This window comes from Glycine max, chromosome 15 (genome assembly GCF_000004515.6).
Source record: "Glycine max cultivar Williams 82 chromosome 15, Glycine_max_v4.0, whole genome shotgun sequence".
Taxonomy (NCBI): domain Eukaryota; kingdom Viridiplantae; phylum Streptophyta; class Magnoliopsida; order Fabales; family Fabaceae; genus Glycine; species Glycine max.
Window position 1 is genome coordinate 26,752,404 of NC_038251.2, and position 17,856 is coordinate 26,770,259.

Here is a 17,856-nt window from a genome sequence, read left to right on the forward strand (position 1 = left end):
CCTACCTGCTTCAACCAAATTAACAAATATATATATATATATATATATATATATATATATATATATATATATATACTTCAATGTTAGATCTGTAATTGCATGCATATATGGCTTATTAAATTTCATTTTCTTATGTCGTTCAACCAAATTACATCAAGTTACAAGTATGGCTAGAAAATAGAATCAATACAACTACATATATTTTTAATAATGATACCTAAAGAAGAGATTAGACATTGAGAAGCATATTAAACTTAGATATAAGTTGACTAGAAGTCATTAATGATGGAAGCTTGCTTGTGGGGCTTCTATGGAGGCTGGATCTTTGAGCTTCAATGAGGTCCTTTAATGGTGATTTTCCACTATGGAGATGCAGCGGAAGAGAAAGGAGAAAAGGTGAGAGGAGGCGCCATCCACTAAGGAATAAGCCATGGAAGAAGGAGCTTCACCACCAAGATGAGCCTTGGATAAGAAGCTTGGAGAGGATGCTTTAATGGAGGAAAAGAAAGAGGGAGAGAAAGAGAGAGGGGGGAGCACAAAATTGAAGAAAGAAAAAGGGAGAGAAGTTGAACTTTGAGTTGTGTCTCACAAGACTCTCATTCATCAAAGTTCCAATAAGTGTTACACATGCTTCTATTTATAGACTAGGTTGCTTCCTTTAGAAGTTTTCTTGAGAAAACTTCATTGAGAAACTTCTTTGAGAAAACTTCCTTGGCAAGCTAGAGCTTAGCTACACACACCCCTCTCATAACTAAGCTCACCTCCTTGAGAAGCTTCCTTGAGAAGATTCCTAAAGAAGCTAGAACTTAGCTACACACACCTTTCTAATAGCTAAGCTCACCTCCTTGAGATGAGAAGCTAGAGCTTAGCTACACACCCCCTATAATAGCTAAGCTCACCCCCATGATAAAATACATGAAAAAACAAAAAAAATCCCTACTACAAAGATTACTCAAAATGCCTCGAAATACAAGGCTAAAACCCTATACTACTAGAATGGCCAAAATACAAGGCCCAAACGAAGGAAAAACTTATTCTAATATTTACAAAGAAGAGTGGATCTAACCTTGACCCATGGGCTCAAAAATCTATCCTAAGGTTCATGAGAACCCTAGGGCCTTCTTTAGTAGCTCTAACACTAGCCTCTTGGAGTCTTCTATCCAATACCCTTGGGGGGTAGGATTGCATCAATTAAGACTCAAGTAAATGCTAAATAAAAATAATGCTTCCATAATCAAGAGTAAATTATTAAATCTAATTATCTGATATTTTTATTTCTTTTTTTCATTATATCATATAACAAGTAAATATGTAAATGTACCTTTCCCTTGCTATGGTATATATGATAGGTGAGAAAACCAACTGCATGCCGAAATGTGTTTTTCTGATGACAGGAAAGGCAAATATATATAGTTGCAAAATCCTTCAAAAAGCTAAGAAATAAGGGAAAAGTGGGAATTTTCTAAAAATTCAGATGTGTTTTGGATTAATTAGTTGTCAAAAGAGCAATTTAATCATTGATGATGGTAAACTCAGTTTCATGTTGGAATATGTTTATTGAAAAGTGAATTTACAATAATATGTTTTGTTTAGATTGCCTAAACAATTGCTTAAATTAATTGCCTAAACAATTGTATAATTAATTAATAAAACAATATGATATAATTTATTTATATATGATACTAGGGGAAAGGAGAGGCATGCACGCACGTAATGTCTTTTTATAAATAAAATGAAAAGAAGAGAGGAAAATGAAGGAGATTAAATAAAACATGAGTGAACAGTTAATGCTGTGCTAGTTACATAATAAAAAAGAGATAACATATTAAAAAAAAATGTACACCAAAACGAAATATTTATATTTTAGTATATATGTTGTATATACAATAAAATAAAAGTCAAGAAGAAGAGAGAGAGAGAGAAAAAAAATGAGGTAAAATATAATACGACAGTGAACAGTTAAGCCAATGTTTAGAAATACTAGTGGAGGTTCAACGTACATTTTCTTTTTGGACAGTTTCAACGCACGTTTAAAGAAGGATTTCTTGGTGTTTTTTGTGTTGAACGTACATTCACATGGGTTGGAAGGTTTTTCCAAACACACTAGATAACTATGTGGCAGTTACTTAATAAAAATTACAGATAAAAATGTCAAAAAAAGATAAACATCAGGAGAAGCTTAATTCTAATCAAACTTAATGGGGTTTTTCCAAACACACTATATATATATATGATTTTTATGATGGGGTTTGAAATTAATGGGAAGGGGAAGCTTAATTCTAATCAAACTTCTGAAAAATGCTGGAAAAGGTATTGGTAATGTGGTCAATTTATTGTGCAGAGTATATGTGCTATATTGAGCTTTGCAAAGGCAGAAATTTTACAGAATTTTCTTGATTGAACACAATATTAGCAAAAGAGAAAATTCTAGCTTGGTCCAGGAGAATTTCTTCTACGAGAAAGCATAGCCGCCTAAATAAAGCTTAGGACCCGCACACAAAATAAAAAGCCATAATTATTTAGTAGTGGATTTGCTTTTTCTTTGTGTTGGAAGAATATATCCTCCTTCGGGATCTTAAAGAATCTTTTATGCTGCTGACTAGTTGAACCTCTCTCTGCTCTCACTCAGCCTCATCAAGCATGGAATTGTATTTTTCATTAGTAGCTTTTAAGACAAACTTTAAGTCTTCAATCTGGGCATCATAGCTTTCACTTTCAGGTTGGCTGTGAAGTAGATTTTCTTTGGCTTCTCTAGCTTTTGCAGATACTTCATGTAATGCAGAACCTAAGCTCTCCATTGCCTTTTTACTCTTTTGTTCTTCATCCCTAGAATTCTCCACTTCACAGATAACTTTGTTTTTCTCTTCTAATAAGGTATGCACACTAGAAGAAGCAACAGGGACTAAAACAATGTTTGTTGTGCTTGCATGGCATTGATTGTGTTGAACTATTTTCTAGTTTGTGATACTGCTAGCAAGTAGGAATTGGTCATTTGGTTTACTGCAATCTACTCTAACTCTATAATTGTAGCATGATAAAGAAAGTTTGAACAAGTAGATTATAGATTATTATGTACAAGGGCTTTTTAACATGTCTCATGATATTCCTTATAGTCGTACCACTCATATAATATGCTTATTTTAGTTTTTTTCATTTAATTTTGGGGCTATTAGGAAACTTCGGTAACCTACTTCTTGGCAATGAGAGTGATTCTTAATTCTGTCTCTGTCTCTCTCTCTCTCTCTCTCTCTATATATATATATATATGTATATATATATATATATGTTTATTTTAGTTTTTTCACATAGTTATGTTGACATAATTATTATTGAAATTATAGTTATGATCTACGTCTTCTGGGCTTCCCAGCCAACGATTTTCACAATAGCTTTCTTCCTCAATTCACTCCAGTGTTGTACATCTGAATATAAGAGTATTCAAAGGTTCCACTTCTTTATTGAATGTTATGCAGATATTGATCATTTGTTAACAATAATAGACATTCATTTCGGTGCTAACTAGCTTGCAGATAAAATTTGTTGGTCAGGATGCTCACAATATTGTTGTAGCTATAGCTGTATGTGTTTGTTCTCCTCGGGACCCTTAGGTTGGTATTTTGATTTTAATGTGATAAGAAATGTAGTTAGTTAAATTTTGAAATTGATTTGTGTGTCCCGACATCCAAAACTTGTGTATGTCCGTACATGTTTTTGTGATGCTCTAATATAGGAGCAACTGATCTGCCTCCATATCATCCCTAGGTTGGTTTTACTCTCATCAGTCATCCTTAGTGTGCAAAGTGATATCAATGCTTTGAAGTCATTGGAGTGAAGGAAGGATTCTATAGACTTTTCTTTTTCACCATTTTCATCAAAGCTTCTTTCTTTGTCTCTTTTCCATTCTTCAGAGTTTCTGGTGCCTTCATACTGGTCAGGTAAGCACTAACGGCAATTTGATGATTCCTATTTGAAGTTGAGGTTTTTGATGATGCTGCCATGCTGCAACTCATCTGGAAATGTTACTGTAAAAGAAAAAAAAAATAGACACAACACTTGTTTAATTTATATATCTATAACTAAAATCTGAAATCTCTGCTACTTAGAATTAACTAGGTAGAACTTTGCTGTTACTAGAATTTCAGGATCCAATTTTTGAATTCATCAATTTTCAAATTTGACGAAAAGAGTATACAATTAATTAACATTAGTTTTACAAAACTAGTTAACAAAGGCAAGGTCGCTCTCTTTTCTCTTGCTTGAATTTCAATTTTCCTTGGTTGAATATATGATTATGCTTATTTGGTTGGTTGCATGGATTTGAATTTTATGTATAAACCCCAACACTGTTTTGTTCATTTGAATTGAAGCTTGACCTGTTCTGCTTTGGTTTGATGGGTTTGCTATTCATTGACTTCATAAGTGAAGATAGTTTTATTTATTTGTATATCCTCAAATCCACATCCATGCAATTGTCAACTTGAGCTTCAATCAACCAGCTTTGAATAATTAACGAGATCTTCAATGTTATACCTATTTGCTCAATCTGAAATCTAATAACTGTCTTTGTCTGCAATCATATCCTCTCCCAACCAGAAAAAACCATCTCCCTTTTAAATACAATCTAAAATAAAGCACTCCAAACAGCTCCATTTCCTTCACCACACTTTGAGTGGACATATTTAATGTTATCCCCTAACTTACAGATTGCACTGCAGCTCCAATGAAAAGATAAAACACATATGTTACCTAATTGCGCCTTCCACTCACAGTGGTGTAAGCTCCATTGGAGCTTGTAGGCCTATGATCTTCTTCATCAATGGATTCCTTTGCTCCTTGGAAGATGAATGGCAACGGAATGGAGAAGGAAGAGAGAGAGGAGACGCCACTTCAAGGAAAAGATGAGTCTAGAAGAAGCTCACCACCATAGGAGGCCATGGATAAGAGCTTGGAGGAAGAAGGAGATGAATGAAGGGAGAGGGAGAGAAGAGCACGAAATTTTGTGCTCTAAAAGAGCTCTGAAATTTGAAGTTAATATTCAAATGATCAAAGTTGAAAAAAATGCACACACATGACCTCTATTTATAGCCTAAGTGTCACACAAAATTGGAGGGAAATTCAAATTTCACTTGAATTTGAAATTGAATTTGTGGAGCCAAACTTTGGAGCCAAAATTTCACTAATTATGATTAGTGAATTTTAGTTATGGTTCAGCCCACTAATCCAAGATCAATTCCAAGATTCTCCACTAAGTGTGCTTAGGTGTCATGAGGCATGAAAAGCATGAAGGACATGCACAAAGTGTGACTATATGATGTGACAATGGGGTGTAGTAAGCAAATGCTCACCTCCCCCTCTAAAATTTAATTGGATTGGGCTTCTACCAATTCAATTAAATTTATTTCCAACCACACACATCAAATATTCACTTAGTGCATGTGAAATTACAAAACTACCACTAATACAAAAACTAGTCTAGGTGCCCTAAAATACAAGGGCTGAAAAATCCTATATTTCTAGGGTACCCTACCTACAATATGGAGCCCTAAATACAAGGACCAAATATAATGACATCCTAATCTAATATGTACAAAGCTAATTGGACCCAACCTTGGCCCATGGCCTCTGAAATCTACCCTAAGGTTCATGAGAACCCTAGGGCCTTCTTTAGCAGCTCTAGCCCAATCTTCTTGGAGCCTCTTGCTCATGGTTCTAGTGACTGGTCCCTTCCTAGGGAGGATTGCATCACACAGTCTACAAAAACATTAAACGTAAATAAGAACATGAGCAAAACAAAAAAGGGGGAAGGTGGGGATTGAGAAACTTAGTTGAACTTCATATCATCTTTAAATTTTACTAGTGATTTATTGAAGCTTATCAATCCAAAGCAAGTTCTATGTAGAACAACTTAAAGAGCTATACTAGAAGAAATTTCAATTGTTTAAATGTATAGTAAGTCAGTCATGTAGTGAGAACATAATAAAGTCACAAATACTAGTCCTAAGTGGCAGAACATCCAGCCTTTCATATCTAGCTTAATTTGGCGGCAAGGTATGCTCCTTAGAAATAGGAGTACCTCTAACCACTAAGTAGTAACCTTTGAATAGCAGCTTATGTTCCTAACATTCTGCACTGTTGGCCTCCACCATATAAGTTAAAGTTTCCACCCACCAAGCTTAGTGAGATTGAGGTCAGCTGTTGTCAAAATTTATAGGAAACATTAGTTCAACCCCATAACTTTGTAGGTGCAACAATCCATATAATTTAGCAACTATAATGTTACTATACAAGCTTACCACGTTACAGGGTATATGATGGAATTATATTCCTTTTTGTTTCTAAGCATAGAACAATATATCATTTATATTTCTGAAAAAATTGTTTGGTTGTAGGTAGTAGGTTCAGGCATAAAGTTAGAAAGAAATTTCTTGTTTCAAAAGCGTTTGAATCTTCTTTGTTGTGTTTGGTTTCCCACTCCTTTGATCCCACTCGTACTACCTATTCACTGTAGTTGTCTGCTATGTATTTCTTTCACTCCCACCACTGATAATTAGATAGGTATTTATATATGACATTTGGTTTTTATAAGCAATTATATGCATTGTGAGTGAACCTTAGTTTCCCGTTTGAGATTCTATACAATGATTAATACGGATAGTTTGCATTAATCGTTGTATAGAATCTTCAATTGTCCGTTTGGACAGTTTGAGAAGACCCAATTTTTATACTAGATTAATATGTGTATGTTACTTGTGTTTTCTTAAATTTGTTAAAATTTTGGTATACTTAATTTCACTTTGTTCTCCGAGTGCATACTTGAATATGGTGGATGAAGTGATGCCACCGCTTTCATCTCGTGTACTTGGAGACATAGGCGAAATGTTTCCGAAATTTCAACAAATTTAGAAAAAACAATTAACATGTATTATTCAATCTAGTATAAAAACAAGTCTTCTTGAATGACATAGGGCCACACCTTTAATGAAAAAAGTGAGGTTTACATGTATGTTACATATGTTGCTAAAGTACTAGTATTACAACAAAGGGAAATCATGGATCGAATTTGGATGCAAGCATCACGCATCAGTGACGAGTATGAGAATGGAGTTGAACAATTCCTCCAATTTACTGAACTTAATGTACCATATTTGCGGGGTAAATATTTTTGTCCTTGTGTCAAATGTGCGAATGGGAGACACTAGTCAATAAGTGGGATAAGATCATATCTTATATGTCACGGGTGTTGTATCAAGTGGCCTCGGAATAATTAAGAAGGGGGAGTTGAATTAATTATTAATGAACCTTTACTAATTAAAATTTACCCTTCTTAGGCTTTTACTATGTTGTAAAGAAAGTAAAGAACATAAATATAAACTTAACCAAAAGTAAAAGCGGTAATTAAAGTGCACAACAGAAATTAAAAGAGTAGGGAAGAATAAAACTAACACAAGAGTTTTATACTGGTTCAGCAACAACCCGTGCCTACATCCAGTCCCCAAGCGACCTGCGATCCTTGAGATTTCTTTTCAACCTTGTAAAAATCCTTTTACAAGCAAAGATCCACAAGGGATGTACCCTTCCTTGTTCTCTTTGCATAACCTAGTGGATGTACCCTCCACTAGAACTGATCCACAAGAGATGTACCCTCTCTTGTTCTCAGTCACAACAACCCAAGTAGATGTACCCTCTACCTTTACCACAAAGGATGTATCCTCCAGTGTGTTAAGACAAAGTTCTCAGGCGGTTAGTCCTTCAAAACTTTGTGAAGGGGGAAACAAAAGAATTCTCAGGCGGTTAGTCCTTTGAAATCTTTTGTTTATGGGAAAGGGAAGAATCAAAAGAATTCTCAGACCGTGTCGTTTTGAATTCTTTGACAAGGGAGAAGGGAGACACAAAAGAATTCAGGCGGTTAGTCCTTCATTCTTTTGGAAAAGGGAGAAGAGAGACACAAAAAGAATTCAGGCGGTTAGTCCTTGGCGAATTCTTTTTGGCAAAGGGAGAAGGGAATGAAAAAGATGAATAGCACAAGTTTTTGAACAAAGAACTTTTCTTGGAAGACAAAGTTTTGAAAAAAAAACTTTTAGAAAGATGAAGAGAAGATGAAACCAGAAAGTTCTGAAAGAAATGAAAGAAGATGTTGAAAGATAGATTGAAAGATAGAATGATTGAAAGAGATGATAGATATGAATTATTTTGTTTCATGCCAAGGTCACATTTATAGTTTCTTGATGACTCAAGTCAAAACTTGTAACTCTTGGCAATTCCTTTAAAACTAATCACTTAAAAAGATATGACTTTTGAAAGAATCTTCAGAAACAAGTCACTTTAAGAAATGTGACTTTTGGAATTCAGTCATGATGCAACCTCGAACAACAGTAGACCAACAAAGGTCTGTTGGTATCTTCCAATAATACCAAGGTTTAAGCGTTTGTTTGCTAATGGAGATGATGCAAAACACTTGAGGCGGCATGTAGAAGGCAGAAAAAATGATGGATTGCTCTGGCATCCAGCTGATAGTCCACAATGGGAAGAATTTGATCATTTGTATCCTGATTTTGGGAATGAGCCAAGAAATATCAGGGTTGCTGTTGCTTTAGATGGAATGAATCCATTTGGTAATTTAAGCACAAATCACAGTTCATGGCCTGTTTTGCTTATGATTTACAACCTCCCTCCTTGGTTGTGCATGAAGCGAAAATACATAATGCTTTGCATGATGATTCGGGTCCAAGACAGCCAGGGAATGATATTGACGTGTATCTGGCTTCGTTAATTGAAGAGTTGACAACATTATGGGAAGACAGGGTTGATGTCTGGGATGCTAATCTGCAGCAGACGTTTAGTTTGCGTGCAATGGTTTTCTGTACCTTAAATGACTATCCAACATATGACAATTTAAGTGGTTATAGTGTGAAAGGCCATCACGCATGTCCTATATGTGAGAAAAATACTACATTCTTACAACTAAAACATGGCAAGAAGACAGTATACACAAGGCACTGAAGATTTTTGAACCAGTATCATCCATATTGACAATTGAAGAAATCTTTTAATGGATCTCAGGAAAATGAAAGTGCGCCGAAATCATTAGATGGAAAACAAGTTTATGATCATGTGAAGGACATCATAACTATCTTCGGAAAGACACAAAAGAAATATGGAACTGAGACAAACATATGGAAGAAAAGGTCCATATTCTTTGATCTTCCATACTGGTATGATCTTCATGTTAGACATTGTATAGACGTCATGCATGTGGAGAAAAATGTTTGTGATAGTTTAATTGACACCCTCCTTAACATTAAAGGAAAAACAAAGGATGGTTTGAAGTCTCGTCAGGACTTGGTCGAAATGGGTATACGAGAGCAGTTGCATCCAATCTCACAAGGTTCCCGAATGTATCTACCCCCAGCATGTCACACAATGTCAACAAACGAGAAGAGGAGTTTTTGTCGTTGTTTGCGCATGCTAAAAGTTCCACAAGGATAATCTTCAAATATCAAGAGCCTTGTGTTCGTCAAGGATTTGAAATTGGTTGGCTTGAAATCCCATGATTGTCATGTACTAATGCAACAACTATTACCTGTAGCGATTCAGGGAATCTTGCCTGACAAAGTTCGGGTTGCCATAACACGTCTATGCTTTGTGTTTAATGCTATATGTAGCAAAGTGATTGACCCAGCAACATTAGATGAATTGGAGAACGAGGCTGCCATTGTCCTTTGTCAAATGGAAATGTATTTCCCTCCATCATTTTTCGACATAGTGGTCCATTTAATCGTTCATCTAGTAAGGGAGATCCGACTGTGTGGTCCTATTTTCTTATGGTGGATGTATCCAATTGAGCGTTACATGAAAGTGTTAAAAGGGTATACAAAGAATCAACACCAACCAGAAGCTTCGATTGTCGAAAGGTATGTTGCTGAAGAGTGTATCGAGTTTTGCTCCCAGTATATTGAAGGTGGTAAAGCGGTGGGCCTTCCTGAAACTCGTCATGGTCAAACAATAGGGGGTAAGGGTACACGAGGATTCAATGTTGTGACAATGACTCGACACGAGGTCTCACAAGCGCATTTGTATGTATTAACAACTCAACTGAGGTCATTCCATACATAGATGCTCACAAAAAAATGACTGAAATGAACCCAAAAATGAACATGATGAGGATTTTGCAAGAGCATATTAAAACTTTCATTAACTGGTTCAGGGAAACAATATTTTCCGTTGACGGTGCTTTGAAAATGTTAAGGTTGTTGGATGTTGGTCCAAATCTTATTGTAGCAACTTGGAAAGGGTATGATATCAACAATTATTCCTTCTACACCAAGTCTGAAGATGACAAAAGCACAATGCAAAACAGTGTTGTGAGTGTTGATGCCGACTCCGATCACTTTTCTAGTGCATCATACAACAATCCAATTTGAGCAACCATGCGTTACTTTGGAGTAATTCAAGAAATTTGGGAGCTTGGCTATATTGAATTTAGACCATTTTTTTTAAGTGTAAGTGGGTCAATGCCAATACCGGTGTCCGTCAAGACGAATTTGGATTTACCTTAGTAGACCTAAATAAGGTGGCTTATGTGGATGAACCTTTCATTATGGCACAACAAGCAAGACAAGTGTTTTACGTCCAAGATCCTTGCGATTCAAGATATTCAGTGGTTCTACAAGGCAGACAAAGCGGTTTAAATGACTCACTCGATCATTGCACAGTTGACATTTGTGAAACACCACCTTTTTCCACCAAAATGCCTTATATCAATGAATCAGAGTGTGTGGATGCCGTACACGCAAATCGCAATGATCATGATGAAGGACCATGGGAACTAATGTAAAATCCTCTTTCCTTTTATGTTGGCAAATTTATTATTGTTCATGTTTCAATTTTTATTTCAATATGGTCTTTGTTTGTGATTGTTGTTAACATTTTAGTTTTTTTTACAGGATCATGGGAACTCCACCAGCATCCCCTCCGCAGTCAAATGTGCATTCAGAGGCGGCGTCTAGGAATACTAGACGATTGACACGTCTAACGAGGTTGACTTTCAGAACGTTGGATTAGCCTAGACCATTTGTGAACGTTGACGATGCAACTGGACGAGCATCGGGCCCAAATAAAGAAATATTCCACAGCTATCTAAGGGTCGTAGCTAGAGAAAAAATTCCAATTGTACATAATAGTTGGATGGATGTACCAGACTCCCTGAAGGAGCTTGTATGGAATGACATTTTGGTAAGTTTCGTTATCTATAACTATATTGTTAAAAAGCTTTAAATGTTTTAAAGTATGCATATATTAGTAAACAAATTGTCCTGTAGGCGAAATTTGATATCCCAAAAGCCCTTAATGCAAAGAAGAAGCTTATGTCCAGTGTCGCCACTAGATGGAGGCAGTTTAAATCACCCCTCACCATAAAATTTGTGTATAGTAATTTTGAGGGGGAACAACAAGAATATCCTTCACTCAAATATGGCCTAGATCCACAAGCATGGCAGGAATTTGCGGCAACCCGCAAAACGCCTAACTGGCAGGTTAGATGTTAATGTTTTTTAATTTTTATAGTCTCTTGTAATTATAAAGGCAATTAAATTTTATTCATACGACAACTATATGGTACTCCACAGGGAATCAGAAAGAAGATGCAGGAAATCCAAAAATTCAATGAGTGTCCGCATTTACTTTCCCGTGGCGGATATGATTTGCTAGAAAAGAAGTTGTTAGACGAGAAAATAAAGAAAAGAAAATGTGATGCAATGATGAATGACGATGCACAAGTAATTAATGACCCCCCATCTCCCATTAAAAGACACGTCAAGTGGAAGATGACACGCACTAAGCCATATGGGCAGATGACATCTCAGGCGGCACAAGAAATATCTGATAAAACTGTTAGTTGCTAGTTAAATTTTAATTACAATTATTTAAATTTTTGCTTCATTGGTTATTTGTGTTTGACTTATAATTACTATTAATTTGATGTTGTCAACGATTATACTAACTTGAACGATGTGAATTTTTTGTTTCATGTAGGACTCGTTAGAATAACAAATGTCACAAGATTCGTTTGTCCCCCAAGGTCGTGATGACATACTTAACACCGCCATAGAGAGACCAGATCATGGAGGTCGTGTTTGTGCGGCGGGTTCGGGGGTGACAATTAGTCAATACTATGGGAGGACATCACGTGGCTCCACTTCGTCATCCATCTCCATCTCCCAAGAATAGATGGCTGAGATAATAAGAAGCATTAGGGAACAAGTTAAGAATGAGTTTGAAGAAGAAAAAAGCGAAGTCTAGAGACATGGAAAAAGGAGTTGAAGTACACCATTATTATTGAGATGTCACAAAAGGGATCGCAGGTCGCAGCACCTACTCACGTGGATATAAATGTGTTAGGTGCACGTGTGAGAACTAAGGAGAGCAATGCTGAAATTGCTGTCAACCCATCTGGGGAAGAACAAGTTGTGCATATCACACCGACTATGGGGTTGTATGTCGAACGTCAAGATTCTACCAAGCTAGTGGCGTTGGGAAAAATATATCAGGGAGCCTCTACCATACATTGTGTGGTGTATGCAAATGATGTCGTAAGGGTTAGCATTGACAAAGTAATTGACGGTGAAGCTGAAGTCCCGTGCCCCACATCCGAAATTAAGTATGTCAGGTAGGCCCTTAACACATTCATTGCATGGCCAACACCTCTTGTAAAACTGGTATTAGATGAGGTAGTATCCTTAATTTTTTGTCACAAATACTTTTTTACATGTATTTACAAATCTTAGTAAAATTTGTGTAATTCATATTTGTTTGCATCATAAAGGATTCAGCCATTAGTCCAAAGCAAGTCGTCGAAGCTGTTGACGGGGTCAAAGATGTTGCTGTGCAGGAGCCCTTGCATGAGTTGATTAAGTGTCTAGTTGACATTTATGACAATCATGTTCAATTTGTGTGGGATGGTAGTAAATTTGGTATTCCAAATCTAGATTCAAAGTTGTTCTTAACATATGCCAATGTGAACCAAATAACAACAGGGGACAAATGGTTGAACATAGCCATACTCCAGTTGTGGACCAAGTAAGTAAATTTCATTTGTGACTTTTCAATCCTTATTGCTTTGTCATATACCTCTTGTTGAGTAATTTGACCAAATCTCAAAATTAGGTATATGGATGAGTGGAGTAGTACCTTGGGTCATGTATCGGTATATGGATTCCTTGAGCCTCAATCAATACACAACGCAAAGGACATACGTGGGCAATGTGAAGAAAATATTGGAAAATGGCTTAAGGAATCTCAACGACAAGTGTACTTAGGAGCTTATCTGAATCAGTAAGTAAAATATATTTAGGCTATCATGCAATGAATTTTGCATTCATTAAGTGTATCTGTTGCGTTAATTGCAGGGCCCATTGGCAACTGGTTATTTTGTATCCTACAAACAATCAGGTGGTATGGTTTTGTTATGCGGAAAAGGCCTGATGTTCATATCAAAATTGCAATTAACAAGTTAAGTAATATATTTGAAGTCGTTCAACATTTATTTTACATCGAAACATACATTGTGACATTATGTATATGTAAATGACATTAATCTTCCAATGCAGTGCATTTAAGGCATTAAAGACGACTGATGACGGAAAATTTCCTCAAACTACACCCCAGTGGATTGAAGTTAAGGTTAGTCCCAGTTCAAACCATGTTTGCAAATGAAAATGTTCTTAAACTTGTTAATACAAACATTCAATTATTTTTCTCATTTCATGTAGAGTCACATTCAACGAGGAGGCTATGAGTGTGGGTATTATGTGATGCATTGGATGTGGAACATAATTACCGGGGAGTTGAAGACTGATTGGAGTCTGGTAAATTGTCTATTCCCAAAACATTGACGGAAAATGCTCATATTTTCTTTCTTTTTAATTGGAAATGATAATTTGTTTGTTTGTCACAATGTGTAGTGGTTCGGTGATGGCACGCTACTAGACACGAAGATGATCACAGGATTACATAAAAAATGGGTCGAATATTTTTTTAAACTTAGAAGCATCAATTGTAAAAATCAGTAATTAGATGACATGCGGACATGCAGTTTGTGTTTTTGATGTGTTTGTTTTAAGTTTTATAAACAATTTTGTTGCTGTAATGATTAATATTTGGCAATCAAAATATAAACACTCTTCAAAGTCCTGGGAATCATAGTGTTATATAGGTCTGTCACCATGTTTTTTCATTTTTGTTTTTGCCATGCACAGTGTAGAAGAAATAGAAGTTAGAAACAGGTTTGTTGTCCTTGGCATTTCTCATCATGGTTTAGTTTTTTCACCTCAGCAGTCTTTTTTCCAAGATACACTTGATGTACTCTTTCTTTGTAGTAGGTACCATTTGATGATTTTCAACTAATTATTGATGAAGCTGTTGCCAAAGTTGTTGCTGATTTGGCCCTCAAAGTGGCTGATAGAAAACCGTCGATTGAAAAGGTGAATAATTTATTTGGTAATTTCTAGAGTTAGTACATGAAATAATAAAAACTACAGCTGTGTGTAAACATGATTGTCATTCTGTTGACTAACCCTCTACCTTTGCAAACAGGCAGATATAGTGTTATGCCTTGCTATATAGTAGTAGATGACTGTGTCTGTGTGCGTTTCATATTTAGTTTTTGTTGTCGACTCATGTTTGGCTTATTAGGTTGTTGATTTTGGTTCTGGTTTCATGAAACTATTTTATTTATTTGTCTTGTGTCTATTTAGTGTTTATAGGTTCTGTGTGTGTTTTTAGCTAGTTGGGAGCAACATGTTTCTTTTCGTGTTGAGTGATTGGGTAGGCATGCAAATGATTCAGACCAAAAGGAATTGTATTTGTTGAACCTCCTGCTATATCTATGGCTGCATTGGGAGATAAATTTGGTTCATCATTGATTGCTCAAGCAGCGGAAGTGCATCTTGGGGTGGTGGTGGTAAAGTAATAAGAAAGGTTTGCTTCTTGCTTAATCACTACTGTAGCATTTAGAGATTCTTTCCACCCCATTCAACTCAAATAAGAAAGAATAGAGGAAATAATGAAATAATGAAAACTACAGCTGTGTGTAAGTGTAAGCATGCTTGTCATTTTGTAGACTAACCTTTTGCCCTTACTTAACTAATAATCTATTATGATGTAAATTTTCATTTAGTTTCATGGATATTTACTTATTTACGTAGTTAGGAATTTTTACTCAAAGGTTTTGAGGCACTTCACTACAAGGTACATCTTCTCTCCCTCATGGACATCTATGACAATTATTGCTTAAATAAGATACATTTAGAGATGTATCTGAAACCTCAATTGTAATTGGAAGTGTAACTATCACAACTAGTTGAAGCTTGCTTAACCTTAGAAAAGATATTATTCTGGGGTCTAGTTCATTCTTTGCATTGAGCGTTATTGTCCTTACCATACCTAACCATTAAGGGACACTGACTATCCGTGTTCCCCTGCAAATTAGTTTATGTCCTTCTATGTACACCATGCATTGCCTACAAAGGAGATCAATCCTGCTGAGAAGCATTGCAAACAGGCAGATATAGTGTTATGCCTGGGTACAAGGTAATAACATCACTTTTTTCTTATGACTGCAACAATATTATTTTCTTTTTATTTTTCCTCTATTTTTTTCAGTACTATGGTGTCGGTATGTCTTTTTCTCTATCCTTACTTGTTTATCCAGACTTGTAGGGGCTTAATTGCATATTGTTAAATGGGTCAAAATAGAACTAGTCTATTTCTAGACAGAGCTGATAATCATTGGCATAAGTTTTATGGAAAAAGCTACTAAATTTTAGAGGACTCTCCACTAGCTAAGCTGGATAAAGCTACTAAATTTTAAGAATATGTCAGAAATTTGGGTGATAGCAAAGTAGCCAACAAAGGAAACTCCCACTGATCAATCAGAAAAGTAGAATATAGATGAATTAAGCATAAGACCATGAGCACCTTCTACCACAAGCAAAATTCTATTAGCCTTTTTACCTTGTTTAAGGAAAGTCAGAAATTTCCACAAGCTGTGAACCATCTTCAAATATGTACATGTTGGTCAGTAATATGGTAAAATCGCGCAACGAAGTATTAATTTACTTGTTGGGAGATTCGTCATTCTCATATTTGGCATTTGTTTTTCCCTTGACTGGTTGTCATCATCAGTAGATGGAACAGTAGCAGTAAGCTGTCCCATCTTGTTCTGCAAATCAGTAAGAGATTCCTTGGTCACTTTTCCTTTAGGACTTTTCTTTTTGTCCACCAGCTTTAATTCTAGTATGTATAATGCACAACAATCCTGGTTGTTGATCTCATACTCATACAAATGCCACTCGAGATAACTAAGAGGTTGGGGGTCCATGTAATAGGACCTCTTTTGTCCCCCATGTTCCTTCATTACCTGCTTCATTGATTCATGCCAACCATGCCCACTGTAATCCGGAAGTGATCTCTGTTTTCTATTTAAACTTTCAAATGCCCTTCTAGGCTTGTTAAAGAAGAGCCACTCCCTAACAGTTTCACCCTCAAGAAAAGAAAGATCAAAGAACTCTGCAACCAAAAAAATGCTAACAGTTTAATTAAGATAAAAAGTAATAAGCACAGATAGAACAATTTCTTCTACAATGCATTCAATAGACAAGTCTCTTGCTAGAGTTTGCAAAGCTTTAATGAATATAATTAAATAGTGAAACACAACAAAATTAATAAACTCCTTGTGTACTCACCTGGAGCATTCTAGGGGGATTTAGTTGAAGCAGCACCTTCACAACTAGGGATGCCCACTTCCTTTCCCCGCGTCTTAGCAAGAACAACAGTAAACAAAGGACCATCTTTTACACCAATTCCCCAAGGTCGCAAAATTGGGGTCATGCCAGGAAGACCCTCGTTATTTGCCAACAGCTCATGACAACTACTACAGTAGTTCTGGCACCATTCAACCCCTTGAGCAAGTCTGAAATAGTCCCATAGGGCACATTCTGGGGCTAAGAAAGCAGAAGGTGGAGGGCAGATATTTGGAAGAATGTTAGGTATAATATTCTCTCCATGCTGCACATTGTCATCAGCTTCAAAGAATTGGCTACAATCAAAACCTTCTAAACTAAATTGAGTTGATTCTGAGTTGTTCTTCATTTATGTGTTGTGTCTGAGGTCATGATATAAATCAAACTGACCCAAAAAATTAGAGTTGTGACCCATATCTTGATTTAAAGTGAATGGATGATAATCTAACTATGTCATATCTGAGCTATTATAAGCATTGTTGTACAGAGTTGAAGCACATCCTTCAAAAGTATGACCTAGTGGTTGGTTATCATTAAAATGCTTCTGCAAGATACCAAGTGCCAAATATTATCTCTTTAAGAAAAGCGAGGAAATAAAAGATTAATCAATAAAGCGCATATATGATTAAATAGACTAAAACTTTCTACTTATACATATTCTCTTTCTGCATACATTGCACATTAGTTTTGTTGTTTTTTTAATTTTATTTTTTGAGAAAATTCAGAAAAAGAATTCATGGTAAAAATATTTGCATTTTCAGAACAACAAACCACTCAAGTGCTGTCATACCCTAATTTCGTCCGGGGACCATCTGTTTGGTGGGATGCAACCTTCGCATGACCGCTTCGAGGAACGTGACACCCATCGTTAGGCAATCTATGAAGTTCCGCGACATGTCGGGAGTCGAAAGGAAGCATTATTGCACAATCCGTAAAGTTCCGTAACATTCCAAAAGTCAAAGAGGGGATGGTTGCATAATCCGTAAAGTTTCGTGACATTGCGAAAAGAAAACAAGTATCGTTATGTAATTCGTAAAGTTCCGTAATGTTATGGAAAAAG

At 36.0% G+C, this 17,856-nt stretch overlaps 1 protein-coding gene and 1 long non-coding RNA gene across 3 annotated transcripts; one reads left to right on the top strand and one right to left on the bottom strand.

Annotated features, from left to right (window-relative positions):
- Positions 1 to 8,273: 8,273 nt before the first annotated feature.
- Positions 8,274 to 14,471, top strand: LOC100790300 (uncharacterized). Of its 2 annotated transcripts, none has more exons than XR_005888688.1 (11): positions 8,274 to 10,830; positions 10,944 to 11,232; positions 11,319 to 11,531; positions 11,625 to 11,888; positions 12,031 to 12,725; positions 12,821 to 13,074; positions 13,162 to 13,329; positions 13,404 to 13,506; positions 13,605 to 13,677; positions 13,767 to 13,862; positions 13,959 to 14,471. It is a non-coding gene; the product is annotated as an uncharacterized lncRNA (long non-coding RNA). The 2 variants fall into 2 exon arrangements; XR_418466.4 differs by having other exon boundaries at positions 12,031 to 12,664.
- A 1,601-nt stretch (positions 14,472 to 16,072) lies between these two features.
- Positions 16,073 to 17,145, bottom strand: LOC106796213 (transcription factor VOZ1-like). Its single transcript, XM_014767816.2, has 2 exons — positions 16,776 to 17,145; positions 16,073 to 16,563 (listed from the first exon to the last, which is right to left on the bottom strand). Exons 1-2 carry the CDS (start codon positions 17,143 to 17,145, stop codon positions 16,073 to 16,075), a joined length of 861 nt encoding a protein of 286 aa, XP_014623302.2.
- Positions 17,146 to 17,856: the final 711 nt, after the last annotated feature.

Coding starts and splice junctions, on each gene's coding strand:
- LOC106796213 (XM_014767816.2), bottom strand. CDS start 17,145: ATGAAGAACAACTCAGAATCAACTCAATTTAGTTTAGAAGGTTTTGAT. Junction 16,564..16,775: donor GGGCATCCCTAGTTGTGAAG/GTGCTGCTTCAA, acceptor TTTTGGTTGCAG/AGTTCTTTGATCTTTCTTTT.